The 15,061-nt window shown below is 42.3% G+C and overlaps 1 protein-coding gene across 1 annotated transcript in view; it reads right to left on the bottom strand.

Annotated features, from left to right (window-relative positions):
• The window catches only part of MATCAP2 (microtubule associated tyrosine carboxypeptidase 2), a 51,961-nt gene that overhangs the window by 20,612 nt on the left and 16,288 nt on the right, over positions 1-15,061 (bottom strand). The window contains exon 2 of the mRNA XM_073332893.1: positions 12,164-12,852. Within this exon, the coding sequence (XP_073188994.1) occupies positions 12,164-12,852 (689 nt within the window). The remainder of the gene's footprint in view (positions 1-12,163; positions 12,853-15,061) is intronic.

The following is a 15,061-nucleotide window of genomic DNA, read 5'->3' as shown; positions in this document are numbered from 1 at the left end:
TGTGGCTGAAGATCTTATAGGAGAGATGGGGATAGCCCAATTTATTTTCAAATATGTCATTTAGTGCATTCCAAAGACAATAAAATACTTATAAGGATCAATTTTATGATTCCAGAGATATGTCAACTTTAGTAGGAATGATTTAGCAGTAGCAAAGCAGGGAAGAGAACTTCAGAGACAGGATGACTGAGGAGAATTAAATTTGTTGGGAGAATTTTTACAAACAGCTCCCAGGAACTCCATCCAGCATATCACTGCCAGTATTGCCAACCACAAATGTTAAAAAATCATGAAATTGACTTAACAATCATGAGATTTTTAAAAATGGTTTGAGTTCTTTTTATTTCCCTGCTGATTTTTGAGCCTTTAAGGTTCGTTTGGGTCACATTTTCAAGCTTTTCTCTACAACCATCAGACCTAGAAATCTCCTTTTTTTTTTAAAAAAAAGCTGATATTCTCATATGTTCACAAGACTCCCAGAGCTGGAGCTTTCAGACAAACATGAAATATGAGACTTGCTATAAAACTATGAGAGTTGACAATGTTGCACTGGACTGTTTATAGAAAGCTACCCGTCTAAGATGATGTGACATCATTTCAAATATATTCCTCCAATATTTCTTGTTGCTCCCTTATTTCAGGCCTCATCCTAGTGCCCTCAAATACAGGTAATATGAATGGGATTTCCGCATCTGCACCATTTTACAGGACTTGGCCTTGAGTAAGTATCTCTGAGGCTAGGATTAGACTGCAGTCACTGGGCGTGATTGTAGTTTGTATAGACATACCCCAAGCTAGCTTTAATCTAACTTGCTTAGGTCCCAGAGTAGTGAAGCGTAGCAGTGCACACTTCAACGTGGGCTAGCCCCGCAAGTAATTACCCATGCTTCCAACTGAAGTGCATGCTGCCACAGCTTCACTGTTCCAGGACCTGAGCTAGCTAGATTAAAGCTAGCTTGGGTATGTTGACTCGAGCTGCAATCTTGAAGTGTAGACATAGCCTTAGTTTCTTGCAAAAATGAGATTTTAATGTTTTAATTATGAGAACTGCATCTGCAAACTGTGTTGCTGGTTATAGGTCTGCTCCTTCAAGATGCTGGAACCTCCCTGAAGAAGAGCTGAATGTCTTCTGTTCACATTGAAGTTAGGAGGAACTCAGCACCTTCCCTTGGGGAGAGGATCAAAGCGAGAAGGAACCATACTTTACCAATGTTAGTCACACTGCTAAGCCTTACTGTATTACTGGAAGGTGCCCAGATGCTACAATGATAATGATAAGAACCTATATAAAATAGATTAGAACAGGACTGAGCCTTACCACATGAATACTGCAAATATACCACTAATAATAATGGGAAACTCAAGACTTTTTTTAAAATGCTCTGACTCCCAGCACACTGAGCTAATAAGGTGACCATGCACACTGTTTGCGACTAGATTGTTCTGATATTTGGGGAACTTTGTGGGTAGACTTACTGTCCACAAAATATGATTAATTTAGAAACTTACACAGGTACAGATAGTCTTGTTTTGTTTTAACTAAAACTGAGCAATGCCAAACAATCATCATTGGAACACACTATAATGTTATACATGAGACACTCTTTAAGTATTGTAGCTCTTGGCTGAACATGAGAGAGATTCTCTGAATGCTGAACAAATATTCCACACCATTTCTGATATTTTCCTATGATGAAGCTTAGAATGCTGCCTCTCACACTTATTACAGTATCTGAAGGGTCTCCTGTAAGACTGAAGGCTCTAGTCAACTATGGCTATCAGCAGCATAGTTTACTAAATTTAGCTCTAACGAAGCCATTCTTTTATTTCTATACAAAACAATAGAAATATTTTTGTATAGGTTCAGGGGCAAAGGATATATCTGTGTATTATGTGTACAGTAATTAGCATGACCTTTCCTCCCTAACAGACATCTGCGCCTGATTTGCCAAATCAAGTTATTTACTGAACTGCTTTATAAGTGACGTGAGTGGAGTGAATAATAATCTGGACAGCATAGGAGTAAGTGAGATAAAAAGGAAGTTTTCATTATCGTTGGAGCAACCTGGCCAGATCCTCAGGTACATGCAGCTACGTTGTGCAGCACTGCCCGCACAATCCGTCCCCAAAGTCAGAGTATCTGGCCTTGGAAAGCTCACTCCAGTATAAGCAGGATCTTTAGTGCTTTAAAGCCATGTAAGGCTTTTACACCATCCCCAACTCCCTCCTGCTGCTGGAGCAGAGCAAAGAAAGTGGCCAGAAGGCCCCATACCATATTAATGGCCCATACAAGCTGCAGTTTCAGCCCACTGAGGCCATCTGCAGCTGGCACACATTAGAGAAACCCTCAGCTGTTCTAACTTACATTGGATAACTGGCCCCTGCTCAGGACAGTCCCAGGATCAGGGGAGTGCAAAGGTGAGCCTTAAGTCACCATTGCCCTCCCCTTCAGACAAGAGACCCCTGGATCTGGCCAATAACCAGCAATAGAACACTTAGAGTTTTCTCCTGTGCCCCCTTCAGCCAATGGGATTTCTGTCATTGATTTCAGTGGGAACTGGATCAGGTCCCATTACCAACAAACACACCAGTGAGTAGCAGTAGTTCATATGTTTTAATTTTTAAAAAGATTTTCTTGTAAAACCTGAGGTGATTATATATGTGTGTGTGAGCATATACACAGCATAAAATCATGCACACGTCTCAGGTTTATGATGGCATCACAAACCACTTTACTTTGGCTCTTGTGGTTACTGAGATGTTGTCCGACCCCTGGAATGTGTGTGTTCAGCTGTACAGCTCAGTGCTCAACAGAGGGTGAAGCTTCTCTTTTGAAATGATGGTATGGAAAATAAATCCTACAGATAGGAAAAACATGAAGCTATGGAAACACTGCATTTAAAAACAATCACATTTTTAAAAATATTTATAAAATATAGAGGCTGGATCCTCAGCTGTAGTAAACTGGAGTAACTCTGACTTCAACGGAGTTACACCAGTTTGCACCAAATGAGGATAATTTTGAACATTCAAATAAAATTTAGTGAGTTCTGTTGTTTTCACTCGTATGTTCATTGGCTTATTTGAGAGGTATGGGACTGAGTGACGAGAACTATGACTGGATGTGTGTACCACAAGCCTGATCCAAAACCTACTGAAGTCAGTGGGAATCTTTTCAGTGATTTCTGTGGAGTTTGGATCAGATCTATATAGATGCCCAGTTGTGAGTGGGTCTAACGGGTAAGCGAAGTTTAGAGGAATTGCCCTACATTAATAACTGAGTTATTTCTCTTGCAACAGATCAGGTCAATTCGCCTTATTTAAAAATGACCTCAGACAGATTATGTGCTAGTTTGTTTTTAAGGGAGGAATATGAGTTCCTTAAAGGTGGAATAATTTGCTTGGTTCTCACAGACCAAATCTTTATTATTAGACCCTATTCTTCCTGGGTAAAACCCTTGTGCGGAAGGGCAAGCACAAGGCCTATACATCAATGAAGTAGGGTGATCACCTTTTCAGAAGGCAAAAGCAGGACACAAGCAGGAGCCCCCTGCTCCACCTCTTTCCTCTGAGGCCCTGCCCTGTGGCCAGCCCAGAAGCTGGAGTCAGGCCATGGTAAGAGGAGCCTGGGCCACTGTGAGGAGCCTTGGACCCTCCACCAGGTGGGGGGAACATGGTGTCTGAGAGCAGCTCCTGGCCCATGTCCCCCACCAGATGTACTGCCCACAGCAGTCCAGGGTCCCTGGGTGTCTCTTACCATTGCCAAGCTGGCCACAGGGGAGGGGCTTAGGGGGTTGAAAGAAGGCGCAGGGGTGGGACATCATGGAAAGGGGGAGCTAAGGCCCACCTCAGCACTCCCCCCACTGGGAAGAGGCTGGCACCTAGGGTTGCCAACTTTCTAATTGCAGAAAACCAAACACCCTTGTCCGGCCCCTTCCCAGAGCCCGGCGCCTACCTCGCCCCTGCTCACTCCATCCTCCCTCCCTCCCTCCGTCACTCGCTCTCCCCTTGCTCACTCGCTCATTTTCACCGGGCTGGGGCTGGTGGTTGGGGTGTGGGAGGGGGTGAGGGCTCCATCTGGGAGTGCCGGCTCTGGGGTGGGGCCGCGGATGAGGGGTTTGGGGTGCGGGAAGGGGCTCCAGGCTGGAGCCAAGGGGTTTGGAGTGTGGGAGGGGGCTCCAGGTTGGGTCAGGGGATTGGGGTGGAGGAGGGGGTGAGTTCTGGGAGTGTGGGCTTTGAGGTGGGGCCAGGGATGAGGGGTTTAGAAAGCAGGAGGGGGCTCCAGGCTGAAGCAAGGGATTGGGGTGTGGGAGGGGGTATGGGCTCTGGGCTGGAGGTGCGGGTTCCGGGGTGGGGCCAGAAATGAGGGATGCAAGATGAGGGAGGGGACTCCGGGCTGGGGCAGGGGGCTGAGGTGAAGGAGGGGGTGAGGGCTCTAGCTGGGGATGCAGGCTCCAGGGTGGGGTTGGGGATGAGGGGTTTGGGGTGCAGGAGGGGGCTCTGTGCTGGGGCCAAGGGGTTTGGAGTGCAGGAAGGGGCTCCGGACTGGGGCAGGGGGTTGGGGTGTGGTAGAGGGTGTGGGGTGCGGATGGTGCTGAATTCAGATGGCTCCCAGGAAGCGGCGACATGTCTCTCTAGCTCATACGTGGAAGGGCGGCCAGGGGGCTCTGCGTGCTGCCCCTGCCCACAAGTGCCACTCCCACAGACCATGGTTCCTGGCCAATGGGAGCCTGTGGAGCTGGCACTCAGGGCAGGGGGTAGCATGTGGAGCCCCTGTGGATGCCTAGAAGCCAGAGGGACATGCCGGCCACTTCCCAGGGGCCGCACAGAGCTGGACCGGGAGCCTGCCTGCCCCGCTGGCACAGCAGCCAATTGGACGTTTAGCGGCCTGCCAGGATCCCTTTGCGACTGGGAGTTCCGGTCGAAAATTGCTGGCTGTTAGCAATTCTCAGGCTCAGGGGATAAAAGCAAAAAAGAAATCTAATACTCCTGAGGGCATTCTGCACCAAAAAATTAAAAATTCTGCACACAATATTTTAAAATTCTGCAAAGTTTATTTGTCAAATAAATGTGGAGGCGCAAGGACCACCCTTCCCCAGAAACACTCCAGGGCCCTGCCCCTCCATGCCAGGTGCACCAGGTGTGTGCAAGCAGGCACAGCAAGGGAGGATCCAAGTGTGGAGGGGCTTAGTGTGGGGGGATCCAGGTGTGGGTTGAGAGGGTTCTGTGTGGGGCAATCCGGGTGCGGGCAGCTCAGTGGTGGATCCGGGTGCGGGTGGGTCTGGATACACAGGGGCTTGTTAGAGGGTTCTGGGTGCAATGGTAATGGGACTCTGCAGGGGGGTCCAGGTGAAGATGGCTGGGGCTCAGCGGGGAGCTCTGTGTGGGGGGGGATAGAGCTCGGCAGGGGGGTTTGGGTGTGGGGAGCTCAGTGAGGGGGTCCAGATGCTGGGGAAGTGGGGTTCAGTGGGGTGGGATCCAGGTGAAACTGGTTGGGGATCGGTGTGGGGGATCTGGGTGCAGGTGGATCATTGGGGTGGCCCAGGTGCGGAGAGGGGGAGGCTCAGTGGGAGAGTTTCAGTATGAGGGGGTTTGGATGCACAAGGGATGGGTGGATGGGGGAGCAGCTCCCTGTACAGTGATCCATCCCCTTGCAACTGAGGAGCGATGGGTGCAGGAACCACGGGAAGGGGAGAGTTTGCAGAGCTTCCTACAGCCAGGGGAGAAATCTGGATGCCGTGCAGGGGAAGAGGGAGTTCCATCCTCCCCAGAAAAGCCGGGACTCTGAGCTGAGCCTGGCACAGGGTAGGAGCCACCAGCTGAGTCTTCCCCAGTCCCACTCCCCGCCCCACAGTGATTTTCCTCTCTGCTGGCTGCCCCAAGCACCCGAAACATACTGCTGGGGAGGGTCATGTGACCACTCTTGTGGTTTCCCTTTGCTTGCCCGTCAGAAAGTCATTTTTCTGCAGGGAAGCAAAGAAATATGTGGGGGACATAGATTCTGTGCATGTACAGTGGTGCAGAATTCTCCCAGGAGTAATCTAAGCAACATTTCATTCTCAGTTTATAGTCCAGTTTGTTTATTAGTCAGAGAACCTGTGTGCTTTTTCCAAGTTTTTTTAAAGGCTGAATTATCAAGTTGTTCTAGCCATCTTCTGATATTCATTTTAAATAGATGTTTTCCTGTCACTGTGTAGATTCTGATATGTACTCTCATGCTTGTATACATCACTTATAAGAATAATAAGTTCCCCACTTAGTTACAGGAGTGCAGTTTACTTTCACTGAATAACCTGAATAATTCCGTACAACAGTTCTTCAGTTTCTCTTATAGTGTACCAGATCTTTTAAGATATTTATGTTACCTGTTAGTTGCTATATATATCTGGATTCACTGTCCAATCAATTTAATTTCACTCTTTCATTTAAACAGAATATCTCCTTTAGTATTTTATCCTTTGGCATAGACTTTTCTTCACTGCTTTTGAAACAAGGACATTCAAGGAAATCAGTAGGGGAAGCACCTAAAATGCTAAGAACTGGGCACTTATTTATCGTCTTTGAGGCTCAAATCCCTTTGAACATGCCACAGATATCTGCATTCACAATGAAACTTAATTGACCAATAGTCTCTTATTCTGATTCCCAGCCCTCTTTTCTTCTCTCTTTCTTGTTCCCACATCTATTCAATTCCACTTCTTAAAAATGAATAGTGGATAGGTTTTACCAAAATGTATTAAGATGCTGAAAATAAGAATTTAAATTAAATTTAACAGACAGTTCTGATAGGAGAAATTACTGCACTAATTGATCAGTAAAGGCCCAACTCTCCCATCCTTACTCACACTGAATGAACTCCCTGCAGATTATAGTACTACTCAGCATAAGGGTAGCAGAATCTGTCCCTGTGCGTAAAATCCAGTTCTCATAAATGCCAATGAGAGCTTCTCAACTGAGAGCTAGATCAGGCCCTAAAACTTTCTGTCACAACTATGTTAAACTTCATAATTTAACCACAACAATAATACATTAATTATATAATAATCAGTAATATGTTTAAGCAAGAATGAACAATAGGGAGTGTCCCAGGCTAGGATCCTGCCACACTTTGAGGGGGTTGTTAGTCATGAGGCCAAAGGCAGAGCAATGCAACTCCCCAAGAAGCCGTAACATGTTGTATCAGCAAGATCCATGTATCTTTTTATCCTTGTAAGTCTAAAGTCTGTGCAATCATTTATTATGACACTGCCTTTAAAAAGCTCTTAAATAAGTTGATCAAAACTGTAATAAATCCTTTGTGAAAAAAGTTTCATATTTTGAATTCTGTAAATAGAAAAAAATGTTAAAATCATTCCTTTAAAAGTAAAGTCAAAGTGCTTCACACACATTGCTAAAATTGGCTTCTCTACACTCTTGTGGGGACTTGGGGAGGTAATAAATGTCCCTATTTACTAGCTGGGAAACTGACTCACAGATAGGTTAAGGCCAACATTTTCAGAAGTGGCCGCTGGTTTTGAGAGCCTCAGTTTTTGGAAGTCCAACTTAAGATACTTCAGGCAGGACTCTCAGAAAGTACTGAACACCCACAACTCCCACTGACCTCACTTGTAGTTGTGGGTGCCCTGCACTTTCAAGCCCTACAAGTCTCAAGATGAGCACACCAAGAATGGAGGCAAACAAATTAGAAGCCGCTTTGGAAAATTTGCTGGTAAGTAACTAGCTCAAAGTCACACAGCAAGTCAGTAACAGAATCAGGAATGAAATCCAGGAATCCTGACTCCTGTCCCCTACTTTGATCACTCAATTTATCTTAAATAAAAATAAAAACTTTACAAAAATCTTTATTTTACATATTTTAAGTGGCTTCCTACTCCCAAGACTTTCCCCAATTCCTTTTTTTCTCCTCTTTTTCCACCCTAGCCACCACTTGAGGACCTTCTTTTTCATTTAATTTTTACTAGATGCTGAGTCGGAAGCAGCATGTGGCATTAGCATCATCTCTGTTGTTGGGGTGTGGAAGTGGGAGTAAGAAGGCAGTCCTCCCGCATGCTAAGGGCTGCTAAGAGATGCGTCCCAGCAATGGCTTCAACATACTGTTTCTGTCAGAACCAAGTATCTCATCAGGGCTTCAGAGAGATGCTTCAAACACGAAGGGCAGCCCGCACTAGTCCCGGTTCAACTTTTTTTAAACATTAAATGAAAAAACAGTTCTCATTGGTGGGGACTAAGCCTTGTTAAGAAACAGAGATGAATAAGGAGGAGGGAGAGCTGGAAGGAATCTTGAGAATGAAGTTGGGCAAAAGGAGTGGCAAAGATGACGAGAATAAGAACTAATCTCTAAAGCTAGGGAAGGGATGGTATCTGAAAAGAGCACGATAAATTAGAGTGATGACAAAGGACAAAGGGATTGAGAAGAGATTTGAGGATGTGGATGAAAATATATGTAATGCCTGGCGCTGAGTAAGTTTGTTCACAACATGAAAGCTCATAGATAAAGGAAAATGAAGAGGTTTAGTAAATGCAATTATAGGTAATCTTTAGTAGATAATCCTCCATTTTGACATGGTTTAGAGAGGAATGTTGATATTACCTGTGATGCAGTTTAGCAATAGAAGCAGCTCTGACATATGGCACTGTCCCAGAAGAATGCTCTGCCATTTAACTAATCAGAATGCAGTATTTTCTAATACTACTTCATTATAAATAGCAGTGAGGAAATTTCTTTAGAACACTGAACACAAATGAAGCTCTCGGTGACAGGAAACTCCGATCACTAATGCTAGGCTAGGAGTTTCTGTAAACCAGTGGATGGAGCACTGGCCTCAGAGTCAGGAGACCTGGGTGCTATTGCTTGTTGTGTGACCTTGAGCAAGTCACTGAACCCCTCTGTACCTCTATTCCCTATCTGAAAATGGGGTTTGTGATACTTACTAACCATTGTAAAGTGCTTTGAAACCTATGGATCAAAAGCACTATGTAAATATTAGGTCCTCATTCCTGTGAAGAGGTGGACAGAATCCTTTGAGGATCATGAGATGAACCCTTCTTAGCTAGATGAATTCAACTCCAATGGAGAATAACCTATTAAAATATGTAAAAGTGTTGGGATAGATTGAGGACACTAACAGCAGCCTAACCCATCCACAGTGCAAATACAACCATTGTATGCTCTCACCTGATCCAATTATAATAAACATGGTTGAGCTGTGTTCATGACACAGCCATGTGTCAACTGAGTTTGTGTGTCCACAACTACTACACTGTGCAGTCTGAGGAAAACCTGGGCAGTTATCCCAGTGCCAAAGTAAGGTACAGAGAGCCTGAGCATAGGCAGTACCTGCAAAGATGAGACAATGCACTGTTCTTCTGCACAGAGCTGAAAGAAAGGAAAACTAGCCAAACCAGTTACAAAGACATAGTCAGAGGATCAAGTCAGCAGTATTACATTCCAGGAAGCCAATCATGGGTAAGTTGTTAGAAATTTATTTGGTTTCTCTTGTAGAAAGAAAGCTCTTCCAGAATAATTATGGTAACCAATCAAAGCCTGAGAATGTTGCAAAAACATTGAGGCCTATGTCCTGTTATAGGGAAAATGCTTTATGTACTGTATAGAGCAGTGTTTGACTATAAACTACTTGACATACTGGGTACTGTTTGTTAACTAGTTCCAAGAGTTGAACTGTCTCTTCAGAATGTATCAGTCACTATAAAAGGCTATAGAGTGTTCCCCCTTCGCTTCCCAAATTCATTTTTCAGTTCAGACTTCCAGTTCACACTGAAGTGAGGCAACAACTTATATGGCCCACATCTTAGCAAGAATATACAAGTTCCTGATTGTCATTTTGGATAATATGTTGGTTCATATGGACAAAATCTGTAAGAGTCTAAATTCAAAACTGCAGGAAGATGAGGTTTTCTACAGTTAATGAAAAGAATTAGTGCCATCTGCTGGGATTGGTATTATTTGAGTTATGACCACTGATATTTTGTTTATTTTAAGTCCAGAATCTGTTTATTCAATCCTTAACAAGTCAGACTTTGAGATGTTATTTCTTATAATTTCAATCACTTAAAATAATGAATTTGATCAGCCACTTGCAGCTCTATCTGGGAAGAGAAGTTTTCCCTTGTTACGTGCCTGACTAAAGAGAAAACATCAGAAATATCAGAGTTCACTGGACAGAAGACAAACGTGCTGCATTACTTTTGTATTATGATATTAAAAATTGTGATTCTCTGCATTTAATTCTAAAGTAGAAAAGCTTAAAGTGACACATCAGTCCCTAAAACCAGACAGCATATTGCTGAGGAACCATTCACTATTAGAAAAGGCATGCATTTATTATTACAGTGTTTTGGTTTACTGAAATAGGCTGAAAGAAATCAAACCTTTAAACAGGTATTTCACAGGTTTTTGTATATGCGATCTTCACATAAAATCTTTTTAAGGTCTCATTTTTTAAAAAAATTCCAACATACCAGGCTGAATTGTTTGTTTTTTCATAATATCACTAGCTCTTTTTTAATTTAAGTGCAATCTGCAAAATTTAGTTTAACAATAAAACTATTGTATTAGTTATAGACAGAAAAGAGGACCTGAATTTAAAATCATCTATTTTTTTAATGCTTCTAAAATTATCCAAAGAGCAAATGGACATTTGTTTAAAAAAAAAAAAAAAGACAGAAAGAGAAAGAAAAAGCCAAATACATATGCTCCTCAATAGAGGATTTTTTTGCCACTTTTTAGGACAGAGTAGATAAATTATAAATTCTATTTTTCATAATGGTAATAATCAAACCAAGCTAGTGGGTTATATTAATATATATATATTAATATAAACCTGCAAACTACACCTTTAAATATCATAAGATAGCTTGTGAATCATGAAAAAATGGATCTCTGAGCACATCAGTGGCCATAAAATTCTCCCTAAAGCAGATGTTAGAATCATAGGTGCTTGTTTTTTGTTTTAAATTTTTGCACTGAGCTTCTTTGTTGTTTTGAAGTGAAATAATTTGCCTTCTCATGCTCACAAAACCAGAAGCTACTACACAATGACAGGGCTTGTAACCAGGGCATCATTTACAATATTGGATTCTTTGTTAAACACATTTTCCAAACACCCTTTATTTCCTAGGCTAGTCAAGGACCGTACCAAAAAAGCACTAGTGGAAAGAGGGTCACTTCTGAAACTGGGTAGATAAGCACTGACTGTCTTACTTTGTTTACAGTTAAAATAGTTTAAAATTAAAATAAAAACATTTTGAGCCTGAGAATACATAGGTAGGAAGCCACATTACTAAAACAAACGGAAAACTCTGCACATTTGTGATCAGACAAACAACATCATCCTAGTAACCCACAATAATCCACACTGAAATTAGGCCATGTATCATAGGAAAACTGATTTATGCAGCTTTACCTGTCCCTGGAACAGAATTTCAGTCACAGTCAAGGGCACTGATTTGCTGCCTGACTGAGCCGGACGCAATGTGAAAATCCTTCCAAAGCTAATTAAACCAAATGAAATCAACACATGCTTATCCAACAATCATGACCTTAAGACAAGCAATAATGAATGTATGATTGCCCCCTAAATCCCTGTGTCATCAAGAGGACTGGCAGGTTTTCTAGGCTCTTTCTCTCTGGCGCCCTCTTGAAACATATACAAAAAAAGCCTACTTTATTCACTGTATTTTTCGTGGATTACATCCCATGTAATTACTATGGTGGTCCCTTTCATGCTTTAAATGGGGTTAGAGCCACAAAATGTTATAGTAAAATCTTTATCCATAGAGCAAACTACTCAAAGAAAACAAGAAATAAAGAAAGACATCTAGTAATTAACAGTTTGTGGACAAATCCTTATAGATTATGATAGTATGTTTTAGGTGCTTTAGTCCTGAAAAAGATTTTTAAAATCAAATCACGTTCAAAGTGAAAAGGCTGCTATAATACAGATGTGCATTCAGTACTTCTAATGTAGCATATAATTTGTATTCTGTCAGATGCCGTATTTTCATACTCTATTTTAATGTAGCCTGTTATGAGATAATGAAGACTGTTCTCAACTCAGCAAACAAAGCCAAATGCTGTCTTTATAAGTGGGAAAAGGTACTACAAAGAGGAGTGAACAAGGAACATGTGTAACAATAACTATACCTGTTTAAGAAACTTGTCGGATGCTTGGCTGTGCTTAGCTAACACATTTGGCAATGCAGGATTTGCATATTCAAATTGAGGATTATAGGTAAAATCAGACTTGAAGAATTTAATCTTCTCTTTTTCCACATTGGAAGGCTTGATAGCCGTTAGTATACAGAGTTTTCGGCCAGAGACATCTACCTCTTTACCATGGCTTTTTGACAATTGAGGATGCTTTGGCTTTGGTAGACTAGAAAAATAATGTCTCTTAGCCTTGCTTTTGGGTCGAGGTGGCAGTCCTATGCTGTTCCCTGCAACGGAAATACCGTGTGTAAACTTTACACTGCTGGACGCTGGGCTAGCGATAAAGATGGATGGCTGCCTCTTCATGCAATACCAGCCACTGCTGAGCAAAGGTAGTGGGACTTTGATCTTGCGGTGCTCGTTGCTTCGCGAGGTAGTAGAAGACTTGGTGGACTTTCTGTTCCTCTTGTGGTGGGCAGATGACAGCTTTTGAGAGTGGTGTTTTTTCTCCTCTTTGCTTTGCAGAAGGACATTGTAGCTACTGCTTCCTGTTGTGAAAATATCCTTAAGGATTCCAGAGGACAGGTGCTGAAGACTGCTTTCATTCTTAATGATCAGCTTATGTTCTTCTGAATTTAAGACTGATTTTTTAGAGAGCTCTTGCTCAGGCCAGTGAAGTTTTTCTGCATTTAAAAAAAAAGAAGAAAATAGAAAGCTAGAACAAATCTGACTGTTCTGTGATGACACAATAAACAATACACAATTCTTAGGACCTAACAGAATAACAAGTATGAAACAAATCTGAATACAAAGTAACTTTTTACATGACTACAACTACCTTAAGACAATCTTGATTTTAAGATAAAAGGAAACGGGCGTGTGTGTGTGTGTGCGCGCGCGTGCACACATATTGTTAAACAAGCTAGATGTGGAATTTCAGACCTAATTTGCACAAGCAACTCTGCCTATCTCAGTGCACATCTCAGCGACTACCTTGTTTAAATTCAGGTGCTGTTCATGTGTACACACATTTAAATAGTTCAGCTATATAATTATCTTTTCTACTTGTGTTTACTTTGAAGCAAATTATTATTATCTTTAAAGATTCTTTCAAAAAGTAATTGCTGTTTAAAAATATTGTGATCCTTGAATTATACAAGCAGTAAGAGGCAGTCTGTAGGTGCACCTCACCAAAAGGGAGACATGCCTCAGAAACTCTCCTCTTAGGCTATGTCTACACATAGGGCAGCATGTAGAGTACACACACCATACGCCCCGCTAGCATGGGTACAAATAGCAGGGAGGTACAGCTTAGGCAAGTAAAATAAAGACACACCAGTACCGTATGATTGGAGAATTGCTAACATAGTTCCTATTTTTAAGAAAGGGAAAAAGGGTGATCCGGGTATAGGCCTGTTAGTTTGACATCTGTAGTATGCAAGGTCTTGGAAAAAAAATTTGAAGGAGAAGGTAGTTAAGGACATTGAAGTCAATGGTAAATGGGACAAAATACAACATGGTTTTACAGAAGGTAGATCGTGCCAAACCAACCTGATCTCCTTCTTTGAGAAAGTAACAGAATTTTTAGACAAAGGAAACGCAGTGGATCTAATTTACCTAGATTTCAGTAAGGTGTTTGATACCATGCCACATGGGGAATTATTAGTTAAATTGGATAAGATGGGGATCAATAGGAAAATTGAAAGGTGGATAAGGAATTGGTTAAAGGAGAGACTACAATGGGTCCTACTGAAAGGTGAACTGTCAGGCTGGAGGGAGGTTACCAGTGGAGTTCCTCAAGGATCGGTTTTGGGACCAATCTTATTTAATCTTTTTATTACTGACCTCGGCATAAAAAGTGGGAGTGTGCTAATAAAGTTTGCAGATGATACAAAGCTGGGAGGTATTGCCAATTTAGAGAAGGACAGGGATATCCTACAGGAGGATCTGGATGACCTTGTAAACTGGAGTAATAGTAATAGGATGAAATTTAATAGTGAGAAGTGTAAGGTGCATTTAGGGATTAATAACAAGAATTTTAGTTATAAGCTGGGGACACATCAATTAGAAGTAACGGAGGAGGAGAAGGACCTTGGAGTATTGGTTGATCATAGGATGACTATGAGCCGCCAATGTGTTATGGCCGTGAAAAAAGCTAATGCGGTCTTGGGATGCATCAGGAGAGGTATTTCCAGTAGGGATAAGGAGGTTTTAGTACCGTTATACAAGGCACTGGTGAGACCTCACCTGGAATACTGTGTGCAGTTCTGGTCTCCCATGTTTAAGAAGGATGAATTCAAACTGGAACAGGTACAGAGAAGAGCTACTAGGATGATCCGAGGAATGGAAAACTTGTCTTATGAAAGGAGACTCAAGGAGCTTGGCTTGTTTAGCCTAACTAAAAGAAGGTTGAGGGGAGATATGATTGCTCTCTATAAATATATCAGAGGGATAAATACCGGAGAGGGAGAGGAATTATTTAAGCTCAGTACTAGTGTGGACACAAGAACAAATGGATATAAACTGGCCACCAGGAAATTTAGACTAGAAATTAGACGAAGGTTTCTAACCATCAGAGGAGTGAAGTTTTGGAACAGCGTTCCAAGGGAAGCAGTGGGGGCAAAAGATCTATCTCGCTTTAAGATTAAACTCGATAAGTTTATGGAGGAGATGGTATGATGGGAGAACATAGTTTTGGTAATTAAATATTCATGGTAAATAGGCCCAATGGCCTGTGATGGGATATTAGATGGGGTGGAATCTGAGTTACCCAGGAAAGAATTTTCTGTAGTATCTGGCTGATTAATCTTGCCCATATGCTCAGGGTTTAGCTGATCGCCATATTTGGGGTGGGGAAGGAATTTTCCTCCAGGGTAGATTGGAAGAGGCCCT

Source organism: Lepidochelys kempii, chromosome 2, assembly GCF_965140285.1.
Source record: "Lepidochelys kempii isolate rLepKem1 chromosome 2, rLepKem1.hap1, whole genome shotgun sequence".
Classification (NCBI taxonomy): Eukaryota; Metazoa; Chordata; order Testudines; family Cheloniidae; genus Lepidochelys; species Lepidochelys kempii.
This window is presented reverse-complemented; position numbering and strand designations above follow the sequence as displayed.